Consider the following 20,650-nt stretch of genomic DNA (forward strand, 5'->3'; position numbering starts at 1 on the left):
TACGTCATACACATCATCTAGATATATACAAATGACTTGTTGAACATACGCTCATTTAATGACCAAAACTCACATTCTTATAATTTTTTAAAAGTATTTTAGGTACAAGTGTGCAGGGACGTAGCCAGGATTGTATGAAGGGTTGGGCTAATTTTAGCCTAACAAATATTTTGCGCATAACTCTTTTTTTTTTTAGGTTTGGAACTCAATGGGAGGCTCATCCTCACGCCTTTATTATTCAAAACATACAATGGGGGAGACATAAAACCAAAACCCCGTAAATTACAAATTACAAGCATATATCTAACTAAACCGTACCCTCCGAGGCCCACTAACTTCAAATTCAGAAATCACTGAATCATTATCAATCCTATCAGCAAACTCTTTTTCAATGTAGAGAACCATCAAATCATCAAGAAAGTCATCTTCCATCTTATTTCGAAGTCTACTTTTTATAATGTTCATAGATGAAAATGTTCTCTCTGTTGTTGCTGTAGAAACTGGCAGAGTCAAAATAAGGCAAATCAACCTGTAAATCATAGGAAAGAATGCTGACTTTCTTGTTTCAACTAACCGCCGACACAAATCAGACACAGAATTTGTCTTGGAAAATCTTGCATCCTTTTGAATATCTGTTAGAAAATACCCACACTCCATGTCTAGAGCAAACATATAAGATGATGTAAAATCTTGAGAATAGAACTTCAAAGCAAGATTGCTAACATCTTCAGATTTGAATGAAACAAAATTATCACGAGGGTCAAATGTAGCACTAAGAACAAGGAGCTCCAATGAATTATCTTGAAATCTACTATCCAGCTCTGCCAATTGAAAATCTATGACAGCATTAAGTATATTGACTCGATAATAATGCTCATTTGTAATATTTTGTTCACAAGCCCTTATACCTTTCTTGTAAGGAGCAGACATATCCGGCATAATAATATCATACTCACAACAAAATGATGCAACCTTCATAATCAAATTATCCCAACCATCTTCTCTCATATCTTGAAGTTTTGATTTTGTTATTGAAAGAAAATTTAGAGCATTCAAAATGTCTATGGCTTTTTTTGCAATGACTGACAAAGAAAGTCAGTAATCCTCATAACATCATGCATCAAAAGCAAGCAAAATACAAAATCAAAACGCATCATAGCCTTACCTACACTCTTTGCTTCTCCTTGTACTTTATTTGGTCCGTTTGCAACCAATTCTGCAAGAGTTGTTCTGGTGGCTCCATATAATTTAATCAAACTTGATATAGATCGAAGATGTGAACCCCAACGAGTAGCTCCTGCACGTTGCAAAGTGCAAGCCTGATTAGCCCCTCTACCTGTACCAAGTGTACCGGCAGCCACTAATTCTGCAATTTCTTCTTCTCTAATAACTTTTAACGCTGAATGCCGTTTTGCAGAAGAATCAACAAAATTTACAATGAAGTTCATAGTAGAGAAAAATTCTCAAATATCATGCACCCCTTTAGCTGCAGCATTTAAAGTCAATTGTAAGCGATGAGCAAAGCAATGCACATAATATGCAGATGGACACTCTTCACGAAACAAAGCTTGTAAACCATTAAATTCACCCCGCATGTTGCTAGCACCATCATATCCTTGGTCACGCATGTTTTCTACCTGAAGATCATATTGAGCAAGAACTTTGGATATCTCATTTTTCAAAGTTTGAAAACAAGTGTCTACAACACTAATAACTTTGAAAAACCGTTCTCTAATAAACCCATAACAATCAACAAATCGAAGAATGATAGCCATTTGCTCCTTATTAGATGCATCAACTGCTTCATCAACTAAGATACAAAACTTGGCATCTCCCACTTCCTCACGAATTTTGGTTCTAACCTTGTTGGCAAGAATATTGGCAATTTGTTTTTGAATTTTTGAAGAAGTATACTTGGCATTTCCAGGAGCATTTTCTAAGACTTTTTGAACTTCTATATTCATTCTTCCAAAAGAATTCACAACTGCATTGAAATTTCCACCATTGGATGAATCAATGGATTCATCACGCCCTCTAAAAGCACATCCTTGGTGGGCTAACAACCTTACACTCTCTATAGTAGTAATAAGCCGGAGTCAGTTATTTGCTACTTCTTGTGATGATTGTGTGCTAATCACTCTCTCAATATGCTTAGATGGGTTTCTTAGTGTCTCCCACTTGTGCATGGCAGCACTATGTGGGGAATTTATGCCTCCCATGTGAGCAAGAATGCCAGACTGTTTGGACATAACATTCTTCCAACCTTGAAACCCAAACTCAGTGAATGCTGGATGGTGGGATGGATAACTATCAAAGAGTAAACACGGGAAGCAATATGCTTTGTCTAACTCTTCGGAATACTCAAGCCAAGGCCAATCTCTAAACCATTTGGCATTAAACTTTCGACCTTGACCTCCATCAAAAGAAGATAGATACTTGCTTAACTGAGGTTGATACGGTCCTAAGACCACATAAGCTCTTCGAATATTGTCACGCTCATTCAAAGGATACTTGCATATTGGAAGTCGTATTCCAGGATCACGCTCAAGAGAAGTAACATCAAATTTGAAGCCATCTCAATTCTTTCATCACGACACTCTTCTAGTGGAATAGGTGGAGAATCATTAATAGGAACATCATTCACAGAATTCTCAGTCACATTTCTACTCCCACTCCCACTCCCGATTTCATTCTCACTACCACTTGATGGAATATCACTTGTAAACCATGAAAGAATATTTTTATACCGTTTGGGTTTTCGGCGATCCGTCATTTTATTCAATACCTATAATATATATACATATATTTCATTATAACAATTAACAATTGACAAATGACAAGCAAGATGGAAATCAGTTATGTAAATATGCAATTATGCAAAATTAAATAGCCTAAGCTTATATAAACAATTATCATTTATCTAAAAAAAAAAAATCACTAAAATCCCAATTATGTGGAATCTGGACACCAAACATCAAACACCACATCACAATTCATCAACCGATTCAACCCATTCCCAATTATCAACATCAAGTGATTCAAGTCATCATTCATCATTCATCAGCCCATTCAGCCATTCCCAATTCACAATTACTGAATTACGACCTCACCCTAAACAGTATTCAACCCATTCCCAATTATCAACATCAAGTGATTCAAGTCATCATTCATCATTCATCAACCCATTCGCCAATTCCCAATTCCCAATTACTGAATTACGACCTCACCCTAAACACCCAACATCAGTACATCACTACATCATGAATTCACGATTCAAAGTTTCAAACAATCAAACATCATCAGCATTCAGCAAGACAACAATTCAGCAATTCAGCAATCAGCATGGGTATTGGGTATTTGGGTATATGATGTTTACCTGAGAATCTAAGATTCAGGGATTGAAGTTTGAAGATTTGATGCCTTCAAGAATCAAGGAGCAGGACTGCAGGAGTCGGCCGAGTCGCATGACGCAGGGAATCCAGAGATGCAGACCGTAGTCCGCAGGTCCGCAGTGGAGCCGTCACTCCGTCAGCCGTGGATGTGGCTCAGTGGACGGTGGCGGAGGAGCCGAGGAGGTAGCTCAGCCTGCTCAGGGGGACTGAAACTCTGAATATGGAGGTGGCTCGGTGGCTGGAGCTTGGAACTCGGGGAGAGACTTGGTGGCTGGAGCTTGAAAGTTGAAACTCTGAAGGATTCCACCGATCTGAAGTTCTGAACTCGGGGAGAGTGAGACTGGAGAGTATGGAGTCGGAACCGACAGCTGCAAAGTATTAGTTTTTTTTTTTTTTTTTTTTTTGGGCTATATCCATACTTGGCAGTTTTTGGCCCAATTTTTCCCTTGGGCTACAGCCCAGACAACCGTTCAAGTGGCTCCGTCCCTGCAAGTGTGTGCAAATACTGATTGATAAAACTATAAAGTCTCACGTCTAAACTTAACATTCAAACCTAGAAAAAATAATCTAATAGCTATGATCATTTTAATCCCCTTTGGACTGGGAAATATAACCAAGGAGGTCCTTTATAATTGTGTATTAAATTGTTGATGAGCCTCATCATCCCAATGGTAAATTATGGTCTCGTACTATAAACTCTAAGCTTGTGCAACATAGTATTAGAGTAACAAATGACGGTTTTGGTCTTTCTCGATCAATTTCATTTTCGTTACCATTATGGATGCCTTATGTTTGAGAGATAATGGCTTATTCCCCTGGGCGATTGAGAGGACTCCCCTATTCTTTCTCATTTTCTGGTTGGGGAAAAAAAGAGGGATCCAGCTCCTCTGCAGTAATTTACTAAAATCTGGAGCTTCCAAGTGATCCAATGTCTAAAACATAGCCACATCAGCTCATATCATTGGGTCTTTTTCTTCTCAACTTTCTTAACGCTGCCGTTAACTCCTTGAAGACGAAAAACAAAAAAATCTGAATGAACGAAGAACTGACGAACTGGGATTTTCTTTAAATGCAGTTGCAGTAGAGAACAAATAACACAAATGCTAATGATCACCCTTAATTCCTTAAATCGTTTCATGAAATTGGACCTAATATAAAATTATAAATTATGGCAACCGCCTTCATTTTCATGCCATTTCAAAACAGAGGTTGTTCATTACCATCTTCATTTTCCCAAATCCACGAACAAATATGGGTAATTGACTAACTGCAGCTTTAAACCAATAAGCTTCAGGTATATTTCAATGACAAACCCCTCTAATACCTTTGGAGAGTTTTCATCTCAATCTTCAGGTCTTTTTCACGTGCTAATACTTTGATTCCGAAAGGCAGAGGAAGAAAAAGAAAGGAGAAGGAGAAAAAAGACGATAGAGGGGAATCAGGGGATAGATAGAATTCAGTTCGGATTTTAGGGTTTTTTTTTTCTTCCTTCTTGTGGAGTTGTGGTATTTTAACAACCTTAAGATTCATTTGAGAAGAAGAAAAGTCCAAAAAACAATGTTAGCTTATGTGGCACAATTGAATTCATTGGATTAGAATGAGGATTAGGATTTTATGAAATTTAGGTAAATTAACTTTAGAGAATCCAAATCCAAAAAAGAGATACAATATATGAAATTTCCAGTTCGATTAAATTGACAAAATCTCTAATTCATAGACAACAGCTCGAGATCAAATCTTAGACAGAGATTTAAGTACATGACAAGCAAAAGAAAATGAAGTGCTTAAAAAACAGAAGGAAAAAAAATGCTGACTAGAGATCCCATCTGGTTAATTAATAATTAATTAATAAGTACTGTATCTCTCTGGTATGGAAGATGGAACCCGTCAACCCGAGAGACCTTAACCAAACTTTCATCCCTTACACTGCTGGAGCATTTACACGATAAGGACCCGAACAAACTTCTCAGTCCAGATCCAAACCCACCGTAATGTTTCGGGGACAAAGACAACGATGTTTTCCTCCTACCTTTGGTAGCAACATCCCCACTATCATTGCCACCACCATTGTGGATCGACTTGGTGCACTCGAGGATGGCCATTTGAAAAGGGTCATCGGTTTCGGCTTTGTTGCTGATCAAGCCTTTAATGGAGGAGCTCCTAGAAATGGGCGCCTCGAAAGTGCAGGGAGGAGGAAGAGGGAGCTGGTAGTCCCCGTGGAAAGGCGGTGGTGGTAGTTTGTAATCGTCGTCCTTGATGAAGTAGTACTCCGTTTTCGCTTCAGTGGTGTGTGACAGCTTGGAGACTCCGGGCTTGTTTTCCCAAGAGAAGGGCACAGTGCCTCTGGAGTAGAACTGGAGCTTGCTATTGCTGCGACTGTGAATAGTAGTAGTAGTCATGGTTGCTTTGCTTGCTTGGTTTGGCTTCTGGTGTGTGAAATGGAGTTTATGGTGGATTTGTGGTGGTGGTGGAGTACTATTTATATACGAGGACGATCGATGATGGAAACAGAGAGTTTGTTATGCTTTCTTTTTATATCGAGGCGGCAGAGGTTCTATAGGGCCAAGTGAATAAAACGCGAAGGGGATCTTTCAGTTTTGCTAGCTATATATCTCTAAGTCATGGATTTGCTTGCTTTCATACGACAGAGTAGTAATTTATAATAGAAATTTTATATAAAGTTTACAAATGATATATAGATCTTACAAGTAAATATAAGCTTACAAAACCATGTAACCAAAAAATAAAAAAGTGAAGCTAATAAAATGGTGTTTAGGGTTTACACTGTTTTTAGTTAAACTTGGAGCGTTTATGCTGTTGGTGTATTATAAGTTATGCACAACTGCACAATAAGCTCTTCTTTTTACGGGTCACATAAAAACGAATAGATGCTTTCTATTTGAAATACAATTACAGTGATGGACAAAACGGCAGAAGAGTTACGCTAGTGTGTCTTGATCTCATGCTTTTCTTGTAAAACATTAAACAAAGTTTGGGAACATGGACGAAATTGATATATAAAAGCACAGAATATTTTACATGATCTCCGACTTCTTATTTTTTATCTAGCTAGTTATCGGTGAAAGATTGGAAGGAAAAGACAATGGGATTGAGAGAGATACATGAAAACAAAATTAAGTTGAAAAAGAAAGGAGACTGAATTATCGCGGGCCAACAAGAGCTGACTGAATACTAATTAACTGGGAAATGAATTAGCTCCAAGGTGCCATAAGACAAAACTTGGAGTTTTGACTCGGTTCATGTTTAACCTTACGTGTGCAAAAATACACAAGCTAAACTGTATGTAAAAAATGAGAGTTGAAAATTTCCCCAATGTAAAAAATGAGAGTTGAAAATTTCCCCTTTTTTTTTCTCATGCCAAAGAAAATTAAAGTCTTTTTTTTTTTTTTTTAATCTTACGGTGTGTGTAATTGGTTAATATTATTTTTTTTTACCACGTGAACTATAAACATCCGGTAACTTAATAAGCCTACTTATTGACGCAATTCCATCTCATGCCTACCAGCTGCCTATTCAGTTTAGCGTCAAATGCGCCATCTGTGATGAATGATTATATTATTACTTTGCCAGTCAAAACTCAAACAAATTTGTCCTTTAATTTGCATCTAATTAATGGAAGTTCGAAATTTAATCTAGCTTAAATTGACGCATGATGTGTAAATACAGTACTCCCAAGTTTCCCACATCATAATACACACATGCATATATAAATTGCCCATAATGTAATACACATGCACATCATAAGAACGGTGGTATGTAATTGCAATGTGAAAAGAAAAGAAAAAAAGACAATGAATTTTCTAGCTAGCTAGTAGAACCACGAAATAGCTTCTAGCATGCATGTATAGAGTTTAATTTAAAGCCCTTAATATCAGCTAGCGCCTGTGATTCCATTCTTTATATAATGAACATGTGTACATACTCATTTGATATTTTATATATTGTAGCATTCGATCCATGCAGATTTCTATCTGGGGGATTTGCGTGGCCTTGCAACTACAATATTGTCGTCCCTAACAGCGGAGGAGTACTTACATGAGAAACTACTAGTAAACATCGAGAACAGGGTGGTTTTCTTCCCGGCAGAAAACCTAGCTGCTGCATAATGTCTACTATCAGCTGCATAGCTTTTGCCACTATTAGTGACTCTGGAGCCGTGCATCTGGGTGCATTTGATGAAAGCTGCAAGAAATGGGTCTTCTTGAAGACGATTATTTTTAGCAGTAGTAGGACTAGCATCACCCGTTAATCCGAATGGGTTTCGAAACGTAGCAACAGATGGCTGAACATCAACACTGGAGCATAGACAAGGGCCGCCACGGGTCTGCCGGTTACCAGCAGTACTACTGATGGAAATTTGCGATGAGAGACGAGCTGGAGGAGGTATCAGCTTTAGGGACGACGTCGTGGTCGTGAAGTAGTGATCCAAACTACGACGATCGGAAGAATCAGATGGTTTGAGCTTGGACGTCCCGGGCTTCTTCTCCCACGAGAACGGTACATTTGCCCGAAACGACGTTGACATCACCTCGTCGGTTGATCTCCTCGGCCGGATCATGGCGTATGTGCGTTGATCGAACTGCATTGATCGACATGCAGAATTAATGTGTCGGTTAGGAACAAAGTAGCTCCTACTTATATATAAGGAATAGCTAGCTCGCTTTGTAACTAGAATTTGTTTTATTCAATCAGTTAGCTAGATATATAGCTTTCAAAATAAATTATAGGATTAAAGAGACAGATGAATAATATTAGGGAAAGATGGGAAGCTCCTTTCCAGTTGAGGTCATGAGAAACGTAGAAAAGTTGCGAGAGTGTTTTATTTATTATGAGCTAGGTCTAGCAAATTAATCCTATCTAACAAACTCGATTTGATGGCTATAAATGTTTCTGATATGAACGTATATGCATTATCAGTTGGATCGAGTAGCTCGATATAAGATCATGCACTTTAAAAATGTAACAGTATTTCCTTCTGAACTAGTCAAACAATGAGGCACTTACCTTTCTAAGTTTCTATATATCAGTTTGTCTTATGTAATCATAATGTAATGTAGATAGGTTACAATGTTACATCGTATATAAACACATACTTAACTTTCATGGTTAGGTATGGCTTATTTTTCTTACATTTAGTTTTACATATAGCTATCAATATAGGAAAGTCCTGTGGTCCAAGGAAAATGATTTTCCATCCATATTTCCCCTAGCTATTTAATAACTGCTTGTTGCTCTATTCTTGATACTATCTATAGTACTTGTACTAGATTTTCATACAGATAGTAGCTAAGGTGTGTGAATCACACAATAATAAGATATAAAACCATGGTTTTCTTTTGTTTTAATGATGCGGAAGAACATTAATCCATTATCCTTCAAATATAAGCCATGATAGTTTAATTCTGCGGTATAATTAACAAATGAAAACAAAATCTAACATGGAAGTTTGAAGTTGAAGCAAAAAGAAAAGAAAAAAAATGTTGGTTTATATTTGATCGATCGGGAAGAATGAATGAAACTTGGGAATAATTAGGCGTAAATTAAATAATAAAGGGCAATGATATAGGGCCTCAATGAGGCCTAAGATTTGTGGCCTCAATCTTAGGTGTCAAGCCATGTCACCTATACACCTCACTAATTTGTCAAATTATGTCATGTCATTCTTGAATAAAAAGACTATCTTATCATTTCAAAATCTAATGGCTCTAAATTATTTTAGCTTTCTTCCAGAAAAGATACATTATTTTATTCTTTTTCTTTTTCTTTTTTATTATATATATATAATTCGTCTAAAAAAATTTATATTTATATATTTTTGTGAATATATATATTTATCTATAATTCGTCAATATATATATATATATATATATATGTTGTTGAATATATAACGGCTCTAAATTATTTTGACTTTCTTCTAAAAAAAATATTGTTTGGTTTTTTTTCCTTTCTTTCTTTTTCATTATTTTGGATTTTTTTTCATTATACATATTCAAAAAAAAAAGTATGGGTGTGTTTGTGTGTGTGTATATATATATATAATTCGTCCCAAAAGTTTATATATTTTGGATGGAGAATTAATGTGGTGTGTGTGTATATATATATATATTAATATCGTAATTATAATCCATGAAATCTGGTAAATTGAAGTAATATTTCAAGCTTTTAATAAATAAATTTAATAAAATTAATGGAAGATTAGTTACCTTACATTAACAAGTTAATTTGAAATGTCAAAAATTAAATTGGATTCACAAAAATGGAAAGAAAATATATTTAAATCGTAATTTTAACTCATAAAATCTGGTGATTGAAAACCTAGATATCTAAATTGATTGGGAAGTTGATATCTAAAAAGAAATTGCTTAATATGGAATACAATATATTGCACATGAGGAAATTAATTTTTGAAAGTATACTTGTTTTGTTGATCCCAAATTTTTCAATAGACAATAATGATTTTTAAATGTGAATGATAGCTTCTATTTTAGTGTAAATATGTCAGTAGAAAAAAGTTCTCAGTGAACTCTACTTGTTCATTATTAGCTACTTAGTACTTTTTTGTTCGTATAAGACATGTTAGTACTTAGCTGACTTTCAATTTCAACGTGAATGATATATGACTTCAATTTTAGTGTGAATATGTTATTAGGGAAAGATTCCCCGTTGAACTTTACTATTGGCTACTTAGTACTTACTTGTTCGTGCAAGACACACTAGCTTATTTTAAGTTTCAATGGATGATGGCTTCTATTTTAGTGTGAATATGTCATTCGTGTGAATATGCCATTCGTATAATGAGCCAGTAAACTTTACTGACTCATTATTAGCTACTTAGTACTTATTATTCGTGTAAGACATGATAGCTAACTTTAAATTTCAGTATGGATGATGACTTCTATTTTAGTGTAATTATGTCATTAGGAAAAGGTCCCCAGTGAACTTTACTAGCTCATTATTGGCTACTTAGTACTTATTTGTTACTGTAAGACAATGTGGATGATGACTTCTATTTTAGTGTAATTATGCCATTAGAAAAAGATCCTCAGTAAACTTGACCAGCTCATCATTGGCTACTTAATACTTACTTGTTCGTGCAAGACATGTTAGCTCTTTCAGTTTCAGTAGATGATGGCTTCTATTTAAGTGTGAATATGCCATTAGGTAAATGTCTCTAGTGAACTCTACTAGCTCATCATTGGCTACTTAATACTTACTTGTTCGTGCAAGACATGTTAGTTCTTTCAGTTTCAGTAGATGATGACTTCTATTTAAGTGTGAATATGCCATTAGGTAAAGGTCTCCAGTGAACTCTACTGGCTCGTCATTGGATACTTAGTACTTATTTGTTACTGTAAGACATGTTAGCTGACTTTAAATTTCAGTGTGGATGATGATTTCTATTTCAGTGTAAATATGCCATTAGGGAAAAGTTCCCAGTAAACTTTACTGGCTCATTATTAGCTACTTATCACTTATTTGTTCGTGTAAGACATATATGTTAGTTGACTTTAATGTTAATGTGGACGATGACTTCTATTTTACACCTTCCTTAATTGCACTTTTTCTTTGATTATTGCTGTGTTATACACCTATTAGATTTGCTCACCTAAGGGACAGTTTTAAGGGACTGTAAGGGACAAATGCATCTCAACCACATGTATTAAATATAAAAGCAGAAATTATAACAACTTAAAACTGTGCATTTATTTTCAGCCGTCAGATTCACTTGTCCCTCACAGTCCCTTAAAAACTGTCCCTTAGGTGAGCAAGCCTTATACACCTATTGTTCATTGAATTTCTACATAGTATTAATAACATTATGATTGTTTTTTCATGTAAAAATAAACGAATAGTTGTATTAATGAAGTCTCACTTGACCTTTAAGGAACACTTCCTAATGTTGAGTTTGGATGCGACAATATTAAATTATCGAGAAATTTTGAAATGATGGAATCTAGAATTTTATCAATTCAATTTATTAATGATATTTTCTTACTTCTTCAATTACCAGATTTCATAGGTTTTAATTACGATTTCAATACATTTTCTTTCCATTTTTGTGGATCCAATTTAATTTTTGACTTTTCTAATTAACTTGTTAGTGTAAGGTAAACTAATCTTCCATTAATTTTATTAAATTCATTTATTAAAAGAGTTGAATATTACTTCAATTTACCAAATTTGATGGGTTATAATTAAGATATTAATATATTTTCTTTCCATTTGTGTGGAATCAATTTTAAATTTGACTTTTTTTTAATCAATTTTTTTTTTTTTAATTTTGTGGGTTAGAATTATGACATTAATATATATATATATATATATATATATATTTATACCATATTAATTCTACATCGAATATACATATATAAATTTCTGTACGAATTATATATATACATATATAATAGAATTATATATATATATATATATATGTTTGTGAATATACACACACACACACACACACAAAAACACATATTTGTATATAATTTTTTTTTGACGAATTATAAATATATATATATATATATTCACAAACATATATATATATATATATAAATATATATATAAAGAAAAAAAGAAAAAGAAAAAAAAAACTAAAATAATATATTTTATTTTTAGATGAAAACCAAAATAATTTAGAGCCATTAAATTTTGGAAGGATAAGTTAGTCTTTTTACTCAAGAATTACATGACATGATTTGGCAAATAAGTGATGTGTGTAGGTGACATGGCATGACACATAGGATTGAGGCCACAAATTTTAGGCCTCATTGAGGCCACAAATCATTTTCCAATAATAAAAGGCACGCCTCTGTTTTTCTTATTTTTCTCTGTTTATGGCTTTATGCATAGCTAAATTAAACAAATCACAACTGAAAGCCCTACTGTAAGATAAAGGAAAGCCTGAAAAGCGGAGGACCATTCAACCCTGGTTAAAATTGTGACCAAGAAATATGGCCCAATCTGTACTGGAAGCAAAGGTGCAATCTTTCCTTCTTAAGTTAGCCCAACCCAACATCGCGCTAAATGTGGTGGCGCTTGAATAGGATTAGGGTTGGCTCCAAACTCTATAAAAACGAGAGAGAGTAGCGAAACCACAGCGGCGCTCAGTTTTTCTCTCTGTTTCGAGCTAATCACATTCTTATCTCCTTACGGCCGATACTGATGGCTTCAGTTCCTCTCAACATGTTTCTTGTTTATAGTTGTTTTTGTTCATTCCGTAGATGAATAGGGTGGTGGTTGTGGTTGTTGTTGCAGTGATTATAAAAATTCCTCGTTCTGAATGCTATAGCCATGGCATGACAGACACCTTACACCCATAGAATATGAGCAACACAACACTCACCCTTTCCAATCTAATAACATGTTGTTCTAGATTCTCTGTTCTTCTATGCAGTCAGTAAAAGAGTAGTCATAGATTGATTTTTTACCTTCTGTCTTCTGCTCTGGTGTCTCTGTTTTTGAACTCTGTAGGCATCTGGCCCAAATTTTGGTATGAATTTTTGTGTAAACAGATCTACAGAAGATATGTATAGGAGTTGACTATTGTAATCATGGAGCATCCTACTCTGGTGCTCGGTGTTTTAGCAACTCCTTAAAGTGATTACCATGGTGGTGTTTAAAGCCCGAACTGACAAATGGTCCAGAGTTTCGGGTTACGCATGCCTCCAAATTTTGCGTCTATATGCTTTTATTGTACTGCTCTGCTCTGTAAACCCTAACCCACCCAGTAAACTGAAGACCAGCTAAACCCACCAAAGAATGAAACAGAGCCCTAACTAAAATTCGAAACTAAATACCAGGAGGTCTCTATTCAATAAAAGACTCGGTATTATCTGTAATAGGTTTTGGATTGGATTTTACTCATTTTAGCGTTTAAAAGTGATCCCTTAAGATAGGATGGTAGATGGGTTAAAAAAAGGCACTCAGATGTGAGCAAGGAAATAATTCGGTAAATTTTATATGACCTGATGTTATAGCTCGTGACTATAATGTTTGAATACCCAAAAACACTAGAAAACACCCACAGTTTTTGATAAATCTTGAAGAGCAACCGAGGGCTGTAACATTATTTTGGAAACCAGGTGAACCGACCCTTCTGAAACTGACTTCTAAACACACAGAAATCAGTGACTTCTGGGATGACTGCTCACTTGCTCGGTTAGCGCCATTGGGCATTGGTAATCGGAGCTCCAATTTGGTTTCTGGACCAAGAAATCTATTACTAATTGGTCACTTTAGTCGTCATTACATTTAGGCATAAAGGTTCTGATAATGTGAGACCAGTGAGCAATCACAAATTGATAGGCAATCACTATTTGCACAACTAGTACTGATAAGTTATCACCTCAAAGTTTGCAATTTCACAAGAAGTTCAAGAAAACAACAACTAACTACCAATAGACTCTGACTATTATGCTTGGCAGTACACATAAAAACGAACACAAAGATGGTTCATATGGTTACAAACTTACAAGGCAGGAAACATAAGAAGCTCATTGCAATGGCTAGCCCCTTCATGAGTACTCCTATTCTCTGCTCTTGGACTACTCCCTGCACTGCTAGACACAGACCCGAATGCAGTCCTCTGCAAGACCCCAGTTGGAGAAGACCCTAAAGATGGAGGACTGTTGTTATCCCAGCCCTCGGTCATAAGGTTAAGCACTGAAGACTTCTTGCATTCTGCTGCATTGATATTGGTATGGTGCAGAACCTCTCCCAGAGGACCACCAACTGAAGGCTCCCAGGTGATTGGAATCCAGTTTGCTTGTTTCTTGTGTTGCTCCATACAGCTGCTTACTCCTAAACCCATTGGAACTGAGTTAAGCTCATGAGACATTCTGAGTGGGGAGAAAGTGAGCTTCCCATTGTTGGTAGAGGAAGTGGATGGTATAAAGTCCGAGGAACCTGTCTTGGGGATGGAAATGGATAACTGAGTCCTGTCTGTTTGGATATCGAGTTGGTCAGGCCAGGCAACAACAGCTGGGCGATCAGATGGGTTTTTAGGCCAATCATCAATGAAGTGGCGAAGGGAATGTTGTGAATCTGTCTCTTGAACAGCACCAAAGTTACCACAGCTCATCATTGAACTCGAGGACCTTTTCTGTGAAGGGTTGAGGAGGGCATCAGAGGTGACCAGCCCAAACTCAGATCTTGAGGATTCCTCAAGCCCGAGTTGCTGTTTCTGATTCAAGAATGTGTTTTCCTTGGACAACATGGAGAGGTTTGGAGAATGTTGCATTCTCTCACTCGCACTATCTTTATTCATGAACATCCTACACAGAAATCAAATGTATCAAAAACCGCCATCAGTGCCATGACAATGAACAGACGTGCTACATGGGAAGAACAAATGCATTTTGCAAAGCAAAATTTCAATTCGGACCACCAATGCAATGAGCATTGCCCAAAGTGAAGTAGAGTGAAGTAAACTCGGCTAGTGAAAGACCAGTCACTATGAGCACTGCAAAGACGATAATAGATTCTAAAAAAGAGATGGTGAAAGTATGAACATGGGACTACTACCTCATGATGCCAATCTATATGTTATGAAACCTCAGAGCGAATAGATGCTGAAAAGATAAGAAGTTGAGGACCATTCACCTGCTCATCTGAGTGGGTGCAGAAGAATTAGATGCAGCAGCAGCGGGCTGCAAACTCTTGAGCTGTTGGTTGGCAATAGCGAGGTTGCTGGTTCCACCTCCACCAGGCATAAGCTGCTTTGAGGCAGTGGGGGTGGGGGTGGCGGTACCGGTAACGGACTGGCCGGTTTGACCTTCCACAGGCTTTCTTGAACGATGGCGGCCTCTGTTGATGTGCCGCTCACAATATTTTTGGTCAGGTACAGCGTCTCTCCAACACCGCCATTTCTTCCCATCTGTCCTACGGCACCTCCCTGGCTCAGGATCGGTACTGTTGGAGTATCCCAAATGGATAGAACCCCATCCCACTGCACATTTTCCACCCCCACAAAATAAGTAAGTTCATTAAGCAAGAAAAGCATCCCAAACCCAAATTCTAGGTCCCTAATGTAGAAAAAGCTAATATTATGCACACTAAGTTATGCTCAGATCATATACATTTTCAGAATCAGATACAAGAAATAGTACTAATTAGGAATTTTTTAAGGTTATTGTACTACTCAAAATGCACATTATACTATCACATTTAAATAGGAATATAAGCATGAATGTCTGGAAAATGACCTTTTCAATTTTTATCGGAGAAGAACTTACATGTATTGGATCTGAGTCCTGGTGAAAATAACCCAGCAGAATCCAAGGCCTTTTTTATTGGGATGAGCAGATTAGATGGTATAGGTACATTTGCAGTGATGTATTTGTAGATCAAGGCCTGGTGTTCTAGCTCCATCCATTGTGAAGGAGTGAATGGTCCTCTGCCTCCTGCTATAGTCCAATGCACTGTAGCCCCATTTAAGCTCCCACTATGGTTGTTACCTGAAACAAACCAGGTAAGAATACCACAGAGAAAAGCAGCAGAACTAAGAAAAAAAGGGGGGTTGATAGTGTACCCAAATATTACAACTTTGCTGCAGCATTTATGGCTGCTACATCAATCACGAATTTCTGGTTTTTTTTTTTTTGGCAGAATATAAGATAAAAAGGAGAGAAAGAGGAATCAGAACCCATCAAAGAACATGTCTTTGCTTGCTCTTATATCTCCTCCAATCCTGGGTCATAAATTTTTCTTCTTTTAACCCACTACACAGTGCTGAAATTTTACCAACACAAATCATATTCCCCTAAAACATGCAGACAAAGATTTTCAAATAGGGAGAGAAAAATCTCCACTTTTTAATTGCTTTGACAAGACTCAAAGCCAAGACAATAAATTTCCTTGAAAAGACACTCACAAGTTCCCAACCCATTTCTTTGGGAGCACAAAAAGTCTACTCAAATTTTATCCAAAAACCCAACATTTACCAGAGCCCAAAAACCCACCTCATCAACCAAAGCTCACATGCAAGAGCCCTCATTTTAAATTCCATCTTAAAATGCTTCATATCACCCCACATGAAAAAAAAAAAAAAAAAAAAACCCATCTTGAAACAGATTATTCAAGTACCTGAATTTCTATGGTAAGCAGACACTGCTTGTTGAAAGTAGCTAGGCAATGAGGCATTTTGAGCTTCTAATTTGGATGAGCTAGAGAAGCTCAGTAACTGCTGCCCGTCAAAGTTGGTGGAATTAGTCCTCATCATACCAGTGTTGAGCTGCAGCATTTTCTTTGGTGCTGAAAAATCATCACTACTTTTGACCTGTTTTGAGCTCCTCCAATGTTCTTCATCAACGGTCCCAGATCTCTCCTGCTTCTGGAACCCAGATCCGTACCGCCTGTTCTTTGCCTCCTGATCTGAACCAAAGCCAATGTCTGAACCCCCAAACCCTTCCAAACCCACAACCCCAAAATCCATAAGGAAAAAATGCCACTTGAGCTTAGAGCTTGATGACCACTATGTGCAACATTTGGGTGAAAAAGACATGGGGTTTGAGAAGTGGAGGGAGGAGCATTTTAAAGCTGAAACTGAAACTGAAACTGAAACTGAAACTGAAACTGGAATGGTTTTATTTTTGATATTATTTTGAGAGTGAAGGATAGAATAATTGGAGAGAGAGAGAGAGAGAAAGAGAGAAGAAAAGGGCAGAGAAAGAGAGGTGGGGGATGAAACTGACTACCGAGCAAGGTTTGTACAAGGGAGAACGAACCATGTAGATGGAAGAAAAGCCTTTGTCATAATCTCTCGATTTATTTATGGCATCTTCTTCTTCTTCTTATAGCGACAAGTATTTTTGTTTGCTCTTGTATTGGGTGGGAGCCAATTAAATATTGGTATTCTTGTTGGTCTGACTTTACTAGTTTGACTCATATTTCCAGATAAACTTCTCACAAATTCTGTTAGAGCTTTGATCCTTGTAAAATGTGTACTCTTCTTCTGGCTTAAGGCTATAGCTAGAGCTTCACTTTCTTGTTTAAATAAAACAAATGTTTCAACGTTCCTTTTAAATATGGAAGTTAGAGCATCTCTAACACTATAAACTAACAGTTAAATTTAAGTAAAGTTGTGAAATATAATTATTGATTTAACAATATTGCCCTAGCAATGGTAGTTATTTGTAAAAAATATACTATATTTTATCTAATTATAAACTGACATGTGGACAAAAGAAAAGAGAGAAATATAACTTTTATTTTAACTATACAGGATTCTCTAGCTAAATATCGCTAGTCATTTTAGCTAAAATTAAATTTAACTTAGCTATAACTAGTCTCTTGGAGTTGAATTTTGCTTTAAACATACTTATATATAGCTAAAAATCAAATTTAGCTAATTTGTTGGAGATGCCCTTAGGCAAGTTTGTATATATTGAATCGTGGATAGAGCATCCTGAAGCATTTGTTAAATTAAAATAAAGTGAATCTACCTAAAATAATATATTAAAGTTTAATATGCCCTACGAAAATATGATTTTATTAGGAAACTTTAATATATATATATATATATTTAATTGATACTAGCAGAGCCCACTCGCTATGTATGTGTAGATAAGTTAAAGGTAGTAAAAAAACTTCTCGTATAACTACCACATTTTCTGCTTTTTAATTTTTTTTCTATTTTATAATTTACCATATTATCCTTATTGATTAATTATATATCATAGTTTTTTAATATATAAATGTTAAATTGGTAAAAAAAATTTGTTTTGGAGAGCAAAGCTTTCTTCCCTTAATAATAGTATAGATAGATAAATTAAATGTTTGTTAAACAAAATTTCTTTTTTTATTTGATATGTCATATGATGGAGCATATTTTTGGAAAGAGAAATGGGTTAGATAAGTAAATCTAATAATTGAAATTAAAATGTAGGGTGTAATGAGCAAGTAGGATGAACAAATAAAATTATAGGGTTTCTTTTTTAATTTGATATGTCATATGATGGAGGATATTTTTGGAAAGAGAAATGGGTTAGATAAGTAAATCTAATAATTGAAATTAAAATGTAGGGTGTAATGAGCAAGTAGGATGAACAAAGAAAATTATAGGGTTTCTTTTTTAATTTGATATGTCATCTGATGGAGGATATTTTTGGAAAGAGAAATGGGTTAGATAAGTAAATCTAATAATTGAAATTAAAATGTATGGTGTAATGAGCAAGTAGGGTGAACAAAGAAAATTAGAGGGTGGCAATAGCCGCACCCAATAATATATTCACTTTATGTTTAGAAAAAATAATTTATGTTTCATAACGTCAACAAAAATAAATATTTTGTTGCGTGCAAATTTATTCAATCATTTACATATTTATTGTGTGATTTAATGAAATTTATTTGTTGATAACTAATTATGTAATGGCACATAATGTTCTACAGTCCAGCAATATTTCACTGACTTAAAAAAAAATTATAAATGAAAGATGGTCTAAACTACTGATGTAGCAAAATGACTATTTTGTTGAAGTTTTAAATAAGATTTTATTCGATTCTATAATAGGTTCTCTCAAACTTATTTCAAATATTCATAAATGAGCTCAATTTACATAGATATCAAATGATATGAGTGATTCGTGTTAAACATTCATACTTCTAGATTAGTTATATAGGCAATGAATAATCATCATGATTATCTATTTCACAAGTACGTCAACACTTTTAATTTATTTTATACTTCAAAATACTACAAAACATCCTATTTAAAAATAAAATGTGCGAGGCAGCTGACGCTTACCAGCTATGGGTTTTTGCCTTGCCAAGTCCACTGACTCTACTAATTGTTTGTCGCTCGAAAAGTTAAAAGGTGGAAGTGTGGAACGAGTGCTTTTCCGCTGCATGAACAAAGATGCCAAACAAACACCTCCTTCTCCTATTAAATACCGCTACTTCTACGTGTACGTATTTAAAAGGTGGAAGTGTGAAAATTTCGACGTTCTCTAATGGGAAAATATCACAAACCATGCATCAAATTTAGGCATTTCTACACTTTGGTGTACTAATTTTCATAACTATCAGAATGGTGTATCAAGTTTGCTCTAATCTTTCATTTTGGTGTACGCCGTTAAATTTTCCGTTATCTTTACAAAAAAAAAAATGACAAAGCATAACAGGAATTTTTTTTTTTTTTGTAAAGATAACTGAAAATTTTAGGGCGTACACAAAAATGAAATAGTGGAGCAAACTTGATACACCATTCTGATAGTTTTTAAAGTTCATACACTAAAATGTAGAATCATCTATATTTCATACACCATATATGAAGATATCCCTTCTTTAATACTCCAAGGTATAGAATATACCGTAAATAATAATTATTTCTACAACTTCAAAATTTTAATATTCTAAAATACTGTATATTAAGAAACTTTTCATATATTTCAAAGTTAATCTTCAGTTCACCACTAAAGATGCTTCTAGTCAACACTGGTTGCTTACGTCCTCTCTTTCAAACAAAAAAAAAAAATTCAAACATCGAGCTTGATCAATATTTAATTATTTATATTAGGGTTAAATAATATTCCTTGGCTAGCCTTGGTATTACGATGATCTAGCTATTCCTTAATTAATGACCAATAGATAAAATAATCGAACTAAAGAGTAGTTTTATATGTGATTTAAGTATAATTATATAACTATACAACTTGGTCTGCATGCTGCTCAAATCCTGTTTGTTCTTCCATCAACTTGTTAATTTCTAAGCATATTATTCTGGCTGATCTTCTTCTCCAATATCTTTATGTGATCATGGGCTTGCGCACATGCTTAAGAAATTATAATAGGAAAAATGTAGGCCAATTGGCTACTTAATGTTATAATCGTGCATTTCTTGAATCTTAATTTCCTTGCAGTTAATTTGGACTCTTTGCCAATGCTTCCACACTCTAATCAACTAAGGCACAGCTCATAAAAACCAACTAGCTCCATTAACCTAAGAATATAAGTAAACAAATAAAAGAAACTACGTTAATTTCCTCCGTAAAGAGATTAACATTATATAAAGCTGTTATATAGATAAACTCTTCAATCTATCATACGAGTATATGTTGATTGCGTTTTTAGAATTCAATAACTCAAACGAGAGAATACTTAACCTAATTCATACGGTATATTATCGTCAATTTTTACCTAACTTACTCATAAATTATCGTATAGTTCAATGTAACATGCATGCAAAAGATTGATATGCATGTCACTTGTCCTCTATATATATTTTTCATAGTACATATTGT

At 35.2% G+C, this 20,650-nt stretch overlaps 2 protein-coding genes and 1 non-coding gene across 3 annotated transcripts; 1 reads left to right on the forward strand and 2 right to left on the reverse strand.

Moving 5' to 3' along the window:
* Window positions 1-124: 124 nt before the first annotated feature.
* Window positions 125-1,635, reverse strand: LOC112171819. The gene is made up of 2 exons (XM_024308939.2): window positions 1,337-1,635; window positions 125-1,297 (listed from the first exon to the last, which is right to left on the reverse strand). The coding sequence occupies exon 2, from the start codon at window positions 1,006-1,008 to the stop codon at window positions 304-306; it is 705 nt and encodes a 234-aa protein (XP_024164707.1). The 5' UTR covers window positions 1,009-1,297; window positions 1,337-1,635; the 3' UTR covers window positions 125-303.
* An 11,023-nt stretch (window positions 1,636-12,658) lies between these two features.
* On the forward strand, window positions 12,659-12,746 carry LOC112174939. The gene has a single exon (XR_002926249.1). It is a non-coding gene; the product is annotated as a small nucleolar RNA snoR8a (small nucleolar RNA).
* A 141-nt stretch (window positions 12,747-12,887) lies between these two features.
* Window positions 12,888-17,202, reverse strand: LOC112173061 (growth-regulating factor 6). Its single transcript, XM_024310606.2, has 4 exons — window positions 16,497-17,202; window positions 15,647-15,868; window positions 15,015-15,360; window positions 12,888-14,686 (listed from the first exon to the last, which is right to left on the reverse strand). Exons 1-4 carry the CDS (start codon window positions 16,843-16,845, stop codon window positions 13,882-13,884), a joined length of 1,722 nt encoding a protein of 573 aa, XP_024166374.1. The 5' UTR covers window positions 16,846-17,202; the 3' UTR covers window positions 12,888-13,881.
* Between the last annotated feature and the right edge of the window lie 3,448 nt (window positions 17,203-20,650).

Source organism: Rosa chinensis, chromosome 6, assembly GCF_002994745.2.
Source record: "Rosa chinensis cultivar Old Blush chromosome 6, RchiOBHm-V2, whole genome shotgun sequence".
Lineage (NCBI taxonomy): Eukaryota > Viridiplantae > Streptophyta > Magnoliopsida > Rosales > Rosaceae > Rosa > Rosa chinensis.

Bases quoted from the DNA above. Each gene is read 5' to 3' on its own strand.
- LOC112171819 (XM_024308939.2), bottom strand. From the start codon at position 1,008: ATGAGAGAAGATGGTTGGGATAATTTGATTATGAAGGTTGCATCATTT.
- LOC112173061 (XM_024310606.2), bottom strand. From the start codon at position 16,845: ATGGATTTTGGGGTTGTGGGTTTGGAAGGGTTTGGGGGTTCAGACATT. The intron at 15,869-16,496 runs GTACTTGAATAA...GGTTTGTTTCAG, and splicing joins TGCTTACCATAGAAATTCAG to GTAACAACCATAGTGGGAGC. The intron at 15,361-15,646 runs GTAAGTTCTTCT...GAAAATGTGCAG, and splicing joins AGGACTCAGATCCAATACAT to TGGGATGGGGTTCTATCCAT.